Source organism: Brassica napus, chromosome C5, assembly GCF_020379485.1.
Source record: "Brassica napus cultivar Da-Ae chromosome C5, Da-Ae, whole genome shotgun sequence".
Classification (NCBI taxonomy): domain Eukaryota; kingdom Viridiplantae; phylum Streptophyta; class Magnoliopsida; order Brassicales; family Brassicaceae; genus Brassica; species Brassica napus.
Window position 1 is genome coordinate 49,125,985 of NC_063448.1, and position 13,552 is coordinate 49,139,536.

General features: G+C 38.4%; 1 protein-coding gene across 1 annotated transcript; it reads right to left on the reverse strand.

Moving 5' to 3' along the window:
* Window positions 1-4,716: 4,716 nt before the first annotated feature.
* LOC106381861 (60S ribosomal protein L18a-like protein) lies at window positions 4,717-6,327 on the reverse strand. Its single transcript, XM_013821800.3, has 4 exons — window positions 5,978-6,327; window positions 5,310-5,379; window positions 5,090-5,201; window positions 4,717-5,003 (listed from the first exon to the last, which is right to left on the reverse strand). Exons 1-4 carry the CDS (start codon window positions 6,150-6,152, stop codon window positions 4,941-4,943), a joined length of 420 nt encoding a protein of 139 aa, XP_013677254.1. The 5' UTR covers window positions 6,153-6,327; the 3' UTR covers window positions 4,717-4,940.
* Window positions 6,328-13,552: the final 7,225 nt, after the last annotated feature.

Consider the following 13,552-nt stretch of genomic DNA (forward strand, 5'->3'; position numbering starts at 1 on the left):
ATGATTTTGTAATCATTTGTATTTTGTCATAACAAAAATTTTAAACCATGGATCGCAAAATTTGAATGTGAGACTTTTAACAGTTTTAATAATTTATAGTCGTTTTTTTAAATCCAAAATATAACATATACAGAAAAATCTAAATTTTTATAATATGGTTATTGTGATTTTTTTTAAATTATTTTAATAGTTTAAAATTAAAAAAATTTGATAGAAGATACATTATTTTTTTATCAGATCTTTATTATTCAAAATCATTACTTGTCATATATATTTTACCCACATTAGGTAATTCCGTAATCTTTATTTAAGGAAATAATAAATGACATTAATAATGAATTTATGGTTAGTTTAATAAAAAAAATATTATATAATTAGATGGACCAACCTATTTCTCTAATAATTTTAAGAATCATCCTAGTGATGACAAGTGGCTACAAAAAGAAGTTGTAATGTTTCACAAATAATATATAGGGGATAATAAATTTTTGTCAATAGTTTTTAGACTTTTATTAATGTTTTGTTTCTGATTAATGATAACTGAAAAAACTTATTTGATTTATCAAAAAGGCCGTGTTAAACTTTATTGTTCTGTTTCCTCCAGGTTGAGATCTCATGGGAAAGAGAAAATTAATTCTCTTCAAGAGGCTCTTGAGGAAATTCAGAACGATTTTTCTAAATCAAATGAAGAGGTCTTAGAGGTTTCACGGAAATTGCAAGAGGCGTATCGTGATGAGGAGCAATATTGGGAGCAAAAATGTAGAACTAAATGGCATACATGTGGGGATAGAAATACAAAATTTTATCATGCTTTGACAAAACAAAGGCGTATCCAGAATAGAATTATTGGTCTCCATAATGAGGAAGGAAATTGGGTGAACACAGAGACGGAAGTGGAAGAGGTGGCGGTTAAGTATTTTACAGATTTGTTTCGATCAACTTTGCCATCTGAGTTTGATGGTTTTTTGCAAGAGGTACCAACCTCAGTGACGGAAGCCCAGAATCTCCGGCTAATGGCTGATGCTACCGAAGACGAGGTCAAGGCTGCACTATTTATGATGCAGCCGGAAAAAGCACCAGGTCCTGACGGAATGACTGCGCTTTTTTACCAACAGTCCTGGTCGATAATAAAGGGAGATGTGGTTGATATGGTCAATGATTTTTTGCGAACGGGGAGTTTTGATGGAAGACTGAATGTGACAAATATTTGTCTTATTCCAAAGACAACGAGGCCAAATCGAATGACTGAACTTAGACCGATAAGTTTGTGTAATGTTGGATATAAAATTATTTCAAAGGTGCTATGTCAGAGGTTAAAAGGCTTGTTACCAAATCTTATTTCAGAGACCCAATCGGCATTTGTTTCTGGAAGGCTAATTTCGGATAATATTCTCATTGCGCAGGAAATGTTCCATGGGTTAAGAACAAATAATTCGTGCAAGGGAAAATTTTTAGCGATCAAGACGGATATGAGTAAGGCGTATGATAGGGTTGAGTGGTCTTTTTTACAGCGCCTTCTACGGAAAATGGGTTTTTCTATGGAGTGGGTGGCTTTGATGATGCAGTGTATATCATCAGTTAGTTATAAGGTCTTATTAAATGGACAACCAAAAGGTTTTATAGTCCCAGAAAGAGGTTTGCGGCAAGGGGACCCGTTATCTCCATATTTATTCATCCTCTGTACAGAAGCCCTTATTGCCAACATTAGGAAAGAAGAAAGGTTAAAACGATTAACAGGGCTAAAAATTGCACGGGCAAGCCCATCAATTTCCCATCTTTTATTTGCGGATGATAGTTTATTTTTTTGTAAGGCAACGATGGAGGAATGTAGTGTTATCCTACAATTACTCAGAGATTATGAAATGGTGTCAGGACAACAAATTACTTTTTCTAAATCATCGATTCAATTTGGACATAAGGTTCCTGTGTATCTGAGGACGGCCATCCACAATCTCTTAGGTATTACAAATCTTGGGGGAATGGGGAATTATTTGGGGATTCCGGAGAGTCTTGGAGGTTCTAAAATACAGATATTTGGGTTTCTAAATGAGAGGGTACTCAATAAAGTGAATAGTTGGACAGTCCGCTTTCTTACAAAAGGGGGTAAGGAGGTCTTAATAAAATCAGCTGCGTCACCCATGCTAACTTTTGTGATGTCTTGTTACAGGCTCCCCAAAGGGATTACCAGAAAAATTACGAGCACTTTATCTCATTTCTGGTGGAGTAGTGGAAATAATAAAAAAGGTATTCATTGGTTCTCCTGGGATAAAGTCTGCATCCATAAAGATGATGGGGGTTTGAGCTTTAGGGACCTGCAGGATTTTAATACGGCTTTGTTAGCTAAACAATTATGGCGATTGATTGATAAACCGGAGTGTTTATTTTCCAAAGTTTTTAAAGGTCGTTATTTTCGGAATACTCATCCTCTGGATGACCACAGATCTTACTCCTCTTCTTATGGATGGAGAAGTATCTGTTCAGCTAGGCCTCTGGTTAAAAAAGGGCTAATCAAAAGAGTAGGAACCGGGCAATCGGTATCCGTATGGAATGATCCATGGATCCCTGCTCCTCGCCCGAGGTCAGCATTACCAAAAACTCAGTCTCAAATTTTAAGTCAGTCTCTTATGGTGGGTGATCTTATAAATCCCATAGATTGTTCCTGGAATGAGGATCTCCTGAATGAATATTTTCATCCAGATGATGTGAAGATTATTCGTGGTATAGCAGTTAGTAGAACACAACGGCCAGATACATATGGTTGGACGTTTACGGACTCTGGTAAATACTCGGTCAAATCAGGGTTTAGGACAGAATCCTTATACCCGGATCGGGGTCCACGAGTGTTAAGTTATGGACCTAATGTTAAACCCCTTTTGGCGCATTCTTGGAAACTAAAATGTTCTCCGAAACTAAGACACTTTGTATGGCAAATTTTATCTGGGACACTACCAGTATCCAAAAATCTGAAGGTTCGTGGTATAGAGTGTGATCTCCGGTGTGGTATTTGTGGGGCAGAAGAGGAATCCATCTATCACGTTATTTTTGAATGTCCACCAGCACTTCAAACATGGGCTTTATCTCGAATCCCTTCCCCTCCCGGAATCTTTCCATCTTCCTCCGTTTTTACTAGTCTGGCTCATCTTTTTTGGAGACTTCCAACGGATGTTGATTCGGAGTATTTTCCATGGATTATGTGGTATATATGGAAAAATAGGAATGACAAAATTCATAATAATAGGACTGTAAGTCCTCAAGAAATTTTGCGCAGAGCGGATGTTGAAGGATCACTTTGGGCTGAAGCCCAACTCTTGGTACAAGAGAATCAGGGGTTTCCACCGACAGATGGGAGTTGGCAGACATTGGGGTCCTCTCGAGTTTGCTACATTGATGGGGCGTGGAGAGAACATGATGCTTTTACAGGCCAGGGCTGGTATTGCCAAAAGATAAACTCAGAGGACGTAATGATGGGCGCAATGAACCTTCGACGTAGCCTATCACCTTTACATGCTGAATGTGAAGCTCTGATTTGGGCAATGGAGTGCATGAAGACCCTGCAGTTCTCAGATGTAGTATTTGTGACGGATTGTTCTCAATTGGTGAAGATGGTGTCCTCACCTGAAGAATGGCCGGCGTTCGCTACACACATGGAAGAATTCTGCCGAAGTAAGACTTTCTTCCCCAACTTCACGATCAGATATATCTCAAGGGCACAAAACACAATGGTGGACAAGCTTGCACGTGGTGCGAGGAGTTCTCCTTCAGCTATGCTATATGTCGATTCTTTACCTCCGGTTTGGCTATCTGAACCGGTGGCCCCATAGGCTTCTAGTCTATTATGATGTCAAAAAAAAAAAAAAAAAAAAAAAAAAAACTTTATTGTTAGTATGTTAGTTAGACAACATGAACATAAAATAACATGGACGTATATGGTTATAATAATTTTTCTAGGGAATATATGGGTTTAACTAACATTTCTTCGAGCTCTTTCTAATGATGCCACATAAGAAAATTGGTGTATTAAAAAGTTTACACCTTAACGAATTTATTTTGTAATTAATGCACAATTGAGGTTACATTTTCTTAAAAGATATTCAAATAATATATAGAAAATATTAACAGTTTCTTTTTACCATTGTATAATCTCCATCTTTGATAAACAATTTTACAGAATGTAACACTTTGATCGATAGTCATTATATACGAGATCTTCGATAAACATGTTGAATAGGTCTTTTTGTGACACTCTAGAAGTTTATGTTAAGCTTGTATCCTATAATCTGAAAAATGTTATATTGTCTAAAAATTGAACTATGATGTAAACATTTTTTAAATCTGGACCACTATACTATGATCCTTCTATAAATATTTACGATTAGCTGAAGAGTTCTCGTTGTAATATTTGATGAAGACCATTAAACTACTCATTTTTCAGCTATACATTCTAGTTGTTTTTCTTTCCATAATCTTTTGAAATTATGAAACACGTACAGAAAAAGTTAATAAAACATCCATAAACGTAGCTAACAGATGTTATAAGTAATTCTTTATAATAAAAAAAAAGGAAAAAGATACTGGTTCAAATCACCAGTGTTTAAGAAAGTGGTAAATCGTACTCAATGCCTAGCAGCAGCTAAAACACTTCATCAGAAATGTAAAGAGTCTAAAAGTTTAGAAAAATAGTCATCTCGATTTTTGAAAAGCTTGACGACGCCTATGTCACACAAATCATATATGTATATATATAATTTTAAAAATTAAACACATTACTACGGTTTGGAGATGAACATTTTTTTGGTAAGTAAACAAATGCCATGGTCGACTGTAATCTTTAAACAATATAAATTGAGGTCTTAAACACACATGTACAATCTTCTTCTGCAACAACAGTACCTCAACGCCCTAATCGGTCTCTACCGGATTAGGAGCGTCAAGTCTTCACTTTAAGACCAGGCCCCTGATCCTCTTACAGCTCCAATAACGATGAAAATCGTGGCAATAACAGCCTGTTGGTCAGAATTAACTTAGTGTCTTCATCAGAAAAATAAGAAAATATGTATTGCCATGTGAGATATATATATTATGGACTTACTCCAATTGCACAAGCTATGTATCCTGGTTTCTCACGCGGGTTTCTAGAGAATAGGAAAAGGAAAAAGCCGATGTACCAGGGGATGGCACCGAAGAAGAAACCAAGGATGAATCTTCAAGAAACAAAAACCAAAAAAACAAATGTGGGTTTGTGTTTTGCTCAAAGCTTGACAAGAATGTAAATGATCAGAAGATAAGGTAAAAAGATGAATTAGACTTACAATAACCAACCAATGCCTATTCCACAACACGGAAGACGATCGTGCTCTGTTACTCCATTAACAGCATAACCTAGAGAAACCATAAGGATCATTAGAACAAAATGACACAACCCTTTTTGAGAAAATAAGATTTAATGTGTACTACTATTCCATATGAACCCACAATCTTAAAACATTCAAAGCAAAAATCATTTGTCAGTTAAAAAACGTAAACGCTAAACCAAAACAGAACCTTCCATTGCGTTTAACATTTTCTATATCAAAAACCTTTAAATCTTTCTTACTTTTGAGGCTCAATTTGTCTCTTCATTCTCAAGCGATCTAGCATCTTGATTTTTCTCAAAAGTAGACACACGGTAAAAAAGAGAGTAGTAAATAGGTAAAAATTCTCTTTTAGTTACTGGATCAGGTTCGAATACAATACTTATATACTACAAAGGATCTCACAAAATTCTATAAAGAGTTAGATTCTAATCCAATGCGAATTTTGGCGGCTTTAGTGGAAGTAAAATATCAAAGATCCAAACAAATTAATCACCAAAAGGATATTCGATGGAATATATCAAGAAAAGAAAAGAAAATAAACAAACACAAAAAGAAGAAGAAACCAACAGCTGATCTGATCATTTCAACATGTTGTCCATTGAAAACATGAAAAAGAAAGTTACCGGAGACGTAGGGCTGAGCTGGCTGTGGATAACCGGGGGGAGGTGGCTGCTGCTGAGGAGGTGGATAGTTGGAGACACCTTGAAACGGCGGAGGATGAGGAGGCTGCTGCTGGTGTTGATAATCAGTCGCAACTGATCTGTTTTTCTCGTCTTCTACTACGCCGCCGCTGGTCATCTCTCTTTTCGGATCAATAAACAAAAACAATCTTCCTCTGATTATGGTGAAAACAAGATTTCAGTTTTGTAAGGTTATTATGTATTTGAGGTATGCGCGTGCCACGTGGCTGTTTCCGTGGTTGGTCTGATTTCTCTATAATTTGAACTAACGTAACCCGAGGGGAAGACTTGCTTCGCTGTATACACCTTTTTACTTTACAAAAATAACACCGACGGAAATAAAGCAAAGAAACCATCATTAATCACGTTTAAGCATCATTTTTTCTCAGATCCATTTCAAACTATAGTCTAGAAATTAATACTCCATTTGTTTTATTTTGAATGTCGTTTAAATTTTGTGTACACAAATTAAATAAACAATTAATTATGTATATTTTCTATATAAAAACGCGATTACCTATATACTGGTGTTTTGAAACCCGATCCAGACCCGCAGTTGAACCGGTAAACTCGGTGACCCAGAAAAAATCCGGTTTGGGTTTGGTGAAAAACACAATATTTAGAAACCCGCAAAACCCGTGAAAATTCAGTAAAACCCGAAACGCGATACCGGTTGAACCACCGGTTGAACCAATAAATAACTTTTACTTCTTTTTTTTGTTTTTAATTATGCTTTGAGATTATGTTTTATATTCTAAGTTTATAATTAAGAAGTTAGGTGCTTACAAAAAAAACAAGTTAGGTTTTTTTTTTTAGTTTTATATTTGTGATTTTTGAATTTTGATGAAGATTTCACTATGCCACCAGAAGAAAATTAAGTGAACAATGTTAGAGAGAACCAAAATTAGTTGATGTGATTTGTTGTTAGTTTATTTTTGTTATTGACAATTTATTACAATGATCTTTTGCTTTTGGTTTATTTTGGATTTTGAAGTTTAATTTTTTATTTACATTAGACATTTAAATATTTATGAATTTTATGTATTGTTTTTTTTAGATGTCATAACTCTTACCCTGTTACAGAAAAATTTTAAATAGTCTAAGCTATTTTTGATATTTTGTATATCAAATGAAAATAAAAATATAAAAACTAAAGTTAAGTATTTTCTAAAAAAATTTAAACATAAAATATATACATATCTAAACTATTATTTTATGTTTTAAAAAAACATTTAGAAAATATTAAACTTTAGTTTCTATATTTTTATTTACATAGCTAATATATTATTATATAATAAAATTAATTAATTTATCAATCCGCAGTTCACCCGGTCGACCTAGTGACCAAGCTGAAGGACCCTAAGATCGGCTCACTCGACTGGATCTGGTTTGGATATGAACTCCAGATGGAGAACTGAATGGATTGAAGGGTCACACGAAGGTTGCGGAAGGCCTCCGATATTCCCGACTTCAGTTGGTGCTTGATATGACTCACAAGTCCACCAAAAGAAGAATCTCGAACCGTTGCTTGATATGACTCACAAGACCAACGAGTTTGAGAGATGTTTGCTTGGATATGACTCACCAAGAAACAAAACAAGTTCTAAACAAAGAACAAAGAGTTCAACTCAAAAGCTTTAGAAAAAAATCGATTATCTTATTCAATAGAAGGGATTACATACTTATAGAGTTTTGTAGTCAAAGACATTAAATAGAAATGTAGAAAAACAAGACATAGAAAATATAAATTTGACTAGATCTGTTCAAGGCACGAAAAATAGGAAGACTAGTCAAAGTGACCGTTCGGCTCCTGTCCATATGCATCCGAGCTGGCTGTGTCCAAGGCGGAAAGGATCAGCACATGGGCGGGACGATCAGCAAGGGCCGTGGGACGTTCTGCTAAGGCCGCGGGACGTTCTGATCGGACAAGTTGCGTTCCAACATAGCCCAAGTCTTCTGATAGCTTAAAGATCCTTGCCTTAGAGAAATATCCAAAGGAAAAGTCCATGATCGGATCGAACAAGGAAGAGAGATCATCAGCACAGTCGCCGGTACATGCAGTATGAGCCAAACGGGCCAAAAGAGAGAAGCCATGGTCTGAATCGGAATTGGCTCGACCTAAGTTGATTTTGGCTTGACCATCAGCCTTAGCTTGTCAAGTTGGCCGGGAAAGACGAGCTTCAGTTCGGTCAGTTCGGTCAGTTCGATCATCTGGTCGTGGATCTGGGCGAAGCTCTAATCCGGACGTTTGCGGGTCAAGCCGCTACATGGCCCGATCGGTCTGTCTGGTCTGATCAGAAGGATGAACCTCAACTGGGACGTCTGGAATGTCTGATCTTCATGCTGGTCGGACTGGTCCATGGACTGGGGCACATCATTCCCTCCTTCTTTAAAAGGATTTGTCCACAAATCTGGATCATCTACAAGAAAAAGAGAAAGATTAGACACATTAAAGCTTGAAGAAATATCATACTTACCTTGTAAGTCAAGCTGATAAGCATTGTCATTGATCTTTCTAAGGATCTGGAATGGACCATCGACCCGAGGCATGAGTTTAGACTTTCTTTCCTCCGTAAACCGTTCTTTCCTTAAGTGAACCCAAACAAGATCACCCTCTCTAAAGATCACCTCCTTTCTATTCTTGTTAGCATATCTTTTGTATCCTTCGGTTTTGGCTTCAATGTTGGCACGAACCTGCTCATGTAACTTCTTGATAGTGTCTGTTTTATTCTTGCCATCTGTACTAACTCTTTCACTCAAAGGCAAAGGCAAAAGATCAAGTGGAGATAAAGGATTAAAGCCATAAACGACTTCAAAAGGTGAAAACTTAGTAGCAGAATGCATATCATGATTATAAGCAAACTCCACATGAGACAAACATTCTTCCCAAAGTTTAAGGTTTTTCTTAACCAATGATCTAATCAATGCGGACAAAGTTCTATTCGCTGCTTCAGTTTGGCCATCAGTTTGTGGGTGACAAGTCGTAGAAAACATTAATCTTGTTCCTAATTTAGACCACAAAGTTTTCCAGAAAAGGAACTTAGCATCACGATCAGAGACAATGGTTTTAGGCATTCCATGCAATCGAACAATTTTCCTAAAGAACAAATCAGCAACTTGCACAGCATCATTAGTCTTATGACATGGAATGAAATGAGCCATTTTTGAAAATCTATCAACAATCACAAAGATGGAGTCTCAGCCAGATTTATTCCTAGGCAAACCAAGAACAAAATCCATAAAAATATCTACCCAAGGATGAGAAGGAATGGGTAGAGCCGAATACAAACCGTGATTGGACGCCTTAGTTTTGGATTTCTTGCAGACCACACATCGGCCACAAATCCTTTCAACGTCCTTCATCAAGCTCGGCCAGTAGAAGTGATCATAAACCGTCTTGTATGTCTTCTTGACTCCAAAATGTCCCATAAGACCTCCTCCATGAGATTCCCTAAGAAACAACTCCCTCAAAGAACATTGGGGCACACACAAACGGTTATCAAAGAACAAAAATCCAGAATTTTGAAAGTACTTTCCGTAAGCCACTTTGGAACACTTTTGAAATATTTCTTTGAAATCCGGATCAGCCCCATACAAGTCTTTGATAAGTTCAAAAGCCAAGCAGTTTTGTTTCAAGGGCTGAAAGAAGAGTGTACCTTCGGGACAAGGCATCAGCCACTACATTTTCCTTACCTTGCTTGTACTTGATAACATAAGGAAATGTCTCAATGAACTCCACCCAACGTGTGTGTCTCTTGTTCAGATTCTGTTGACCCTTAAGATGTTTCAAGGACAGATGGTCCGTGTGGATAACAAACTCCTTAGGCCAAAGATAGTGTTGCCACGTTTGGAGAGTTCTCACCAAAGCATATAGCTCCTGGTCGTAGGTGGGGTAATCGAGTGTGGCGCCTCCAAGCTTCTCACTGAAGTAAGCAATGGGTTTCCTATCCTGCATCAAGACAGCACCAATTCCAACTCCGGAAGCATCACATTCAATCTCAAAGGTTTTAGTAAAGTCAGGAAGTACAAGTAAAGGTGCATGAGTCAACTTCCATTTTAGCATATGAAAAGCTTCTTCTTGGGCTTGTTCCCATTTGAATCCGACATTCTTCTTGATCTTTTCAGTCAGAGGAGCAGCAATGGAACTGAAGGCTGGAACAAATCGCCTATAAAAACCGGCCAGACCATGAAAGCTCCTTACCTCGCCCACGGTCGATGGACTTGGCCAGTCTCGGATGGCTTTGATTTTCTCCTCGTCCACTCTAAGTCCTTCAGCACCTACAACAAAACCCAAGAACACCACGTGATCTGTTCCAAAAGAGCATTTGCCAAGATTGGCAAAGAGTTTTTTCTTTTCTAAGAACTTCAAAAACAGACTTTAGATGCATCTTATGATCTTCAATGTTTTTGCTATAGATAAGAATGTCATCAAAGTAGACAACAACAAAATGACCAATGAATGACCTCAAGACATGATTCATCAAATGCATAAAAGTGCTAGGTGCATTAGTAAGACCAAATGGCATAACAAGCCACTCATACAATCCTAACTTTGTTTTAAATGCAGTTTTCCACTCATCACCTTCTTTCATCCTAATCTGGTGATAGCCACTTTTCAAATCAATTTTAGAGAAGACACATGATCCATGCAACTCATCAAGCATGTCGTCTAGCCTAGGAATGGGATGCATATACTTTACTGTGATGTTGTTGATGGCACGGCAGTCCAAACACATGCGCCACGAGCCATCCTTTTTGGGCACAAGAAGGACATGAATGGCACAAGGATTGAGGCTCTCCCGGATGTAGCCTTTCTCAAGAAGGTCACCAATCTGCTTCTGAAGTTCCTTGGTCTCCACCGGATTGGTACGGTAAGCTGGTCGGTTTGGCAGAGACGCTCCTGGAACAAGGTCTATCTGATGTTCAATGCCTCGTACTGGTGGCAATCCTTTAGGATTCTCATCTGGAAATACATCAGAATACTCCTGCAAAACATCTAAAAGTTCACTCGGATTCTCCGGTGCAAGGTAATAAGAGATTCTTTGTACCCAAGTAAAAGAAAGGACTTTTGAGAGTAAAGAGATTTCTTGACCTGACTTGGCTTGATATAGAAATTGGAGTTCCGTTGGGATGATTCATGTTCATCTGGCTTGGATTCTTTGTCACGGCTCCTCTTGAGTTGGACCTGATCTTGATGGACCTCCAAAGGTGTCAAAGGAACCAGTGTGATCTTCTTTCCTTTATGGTCAAAGGAGTGTCGGTTTGTGAAACCATCATGCACGGCCCTTTTATCAAATTATCATGGCTTGCCAAAGAGAATGTGGCATGCGTCCATAGGAAGAACGTTGCAAATGACCTCGTCCTCATATCGGCCAATGGTAATGGGGACGGTAACTTGTTCTTTCAGATACTGTTCTCCAGCCTCATTTAGCCATTCCAACCTGAAAGGACGAGAGAGAGGCCGAGTAGCAAGCCCTAGTTTCCTGACAAGACTGTCACTAGCAACATTAGTACAACTCCCACCATCAATAATCAAAGAACAGACCTTTTCAGAAACTAAACAACGAGAATGAAAAAGATTCTCCCTTTGTTCTTTTTCATTGGTTTTGGGTTGAACACTCAAAGATCTTCTTGTGACAAGTAGAGGACCATGAGCTGGATAGTCGAAGCAAACCTTTTCATCAAAGATCGGATCGGAGTCAACATCAAAGGTCGGATCAGAATCATCGACCAAGCGGCTGTCCGTCTCATCAAAGATTGACTCCACCATGCTTTTCCTAGCAACGAGTAGTGGCCCGTGATGTGGATATCCAAATGACTCGTCCTCATCATCAAAGATTGGAACCAGATCCTCCTGTTCATTCTCAGATTCAACTTCTGCATTTTCCATGAGAATCATCACCCGTTGGTTGGGACAATTTTTGGCGAAGTGTCCTAGGCCTTGACACTTGAAGCACCTAATGTCTCTTGCTCGGCCAGAAGTCTCCACTGCCTTTCTTTTGTCATCACGAGCAGGAACATCAGTTTTAAAAGCATTATGTGTTGTGGAAGAAGGTTTACCTTTGTCTTGGTAGCTTGGTTTAGGAGCAAAGACCGGTTTAGGAGAGAAGACCGGTTTTTGGAAGTAATGGCCGGTTTTGAGAAACTCTTCCTCTTGAGTTGTTGCTCGATCAAGATGGCTTTGTGTAGCATCTGTTCCACACTACCATACTCTTGAAGCTCCATACGGTCTTGGATGTCACGGTTGAGGCCTGAAAGAAATTGAGCCATGGTGGCGTCCAAAGGCTCATCCGTGTCAGTCTTGATCATCAAGATCTCTATCCCTTGGTAATAGTCTTCCACAGAGTTGGTTCCTTGAAGCAAGCGTCTTAGCTTCTGGTGGAGGTCGCGGTGATAGTGAGAAGGTACGAAACGTTTCCTCATCAGCTCGGTAAGCTCGTCCCATGTCTCAATCGGCCGTTCACCTGTTCTCCTCTTGTGGTTCAAAACTTGATCATACCAATTAATAGCATAGCCAGAGAATTTAGTAGCAGCAAGTCTTACTTTCTTAAGTTCAGAAAAGTTTTGACAATCAAACACATGCTCAATTTTCCTTTCCCACTCAAGAAAAGCATCAGGATCATTTTTACCATCAAAAGGTTGAATTTTTAGTTTCAATCCGTTCAAACTATCATCAGTACGACCAGTTCTAGCAAATGGATTGACATCACCTGGATCTCAGGTTCTAGGACCTCTTCTTGGACGGTATGCGGATCTGGCCTCATCCTCTTGGACGTCCTCCTATTGGATCTCATCGTCGGACCGGGTGTTCCTTTGCGGATGGTCTCTTCTCGTTCCGGTTCTAGGATGAGTTTGGCTGGCCTGAATCTCATCAAGCCTCTGATGGATTTGATCTAAACCTGTGTTCAACATGTTAGACATATAATCATTCAAAGCACGCATTTGAAGGTTAGACAGTCCAGCAACTGAGTTTCCGGGACGGTTTCGTTCATCATCACTACTCATGGTTCCTGAAATTTCTTAAACAAAAAACGTTAGATAAAAATCCTCACTCTATCAAGTGTTTGATCCTCACCCACACACGTGTTTCTCTCAGAATTTGGATGGTCACACAAGCAAGTTTTCACTCAAGGTTCTAAGAAGAACAGATCTAAGAATCCCAATGGACAAATCGAAGCAAACACAAGAGAATTTTCTCAAGATAGAAAGATAAGAGATTTTGGTTTTGGAATCCATTTTAACCACCTCAAAAGCTGAATTTCTCCTCAGCCAGCAGACTTTCTCTTCCATCACCAATCCACAAATCAAACTTGAAACTTTTTTTTTTTAAATTTCGTAGATCTCTCTTTTTTTTATATAAAATGGATGTTAATGAGGGGCCCAGATTCAAGATAGATAGAAGAAGAAGTGTTTATGAAGAAATGGAAGATGAGAAGATGGAATGATTCAGAAGAAACCAGACAAGTGGCTTTGATACCACTTGAAGGACCCTAAGATCGGCTCACTCGACTGGATCTG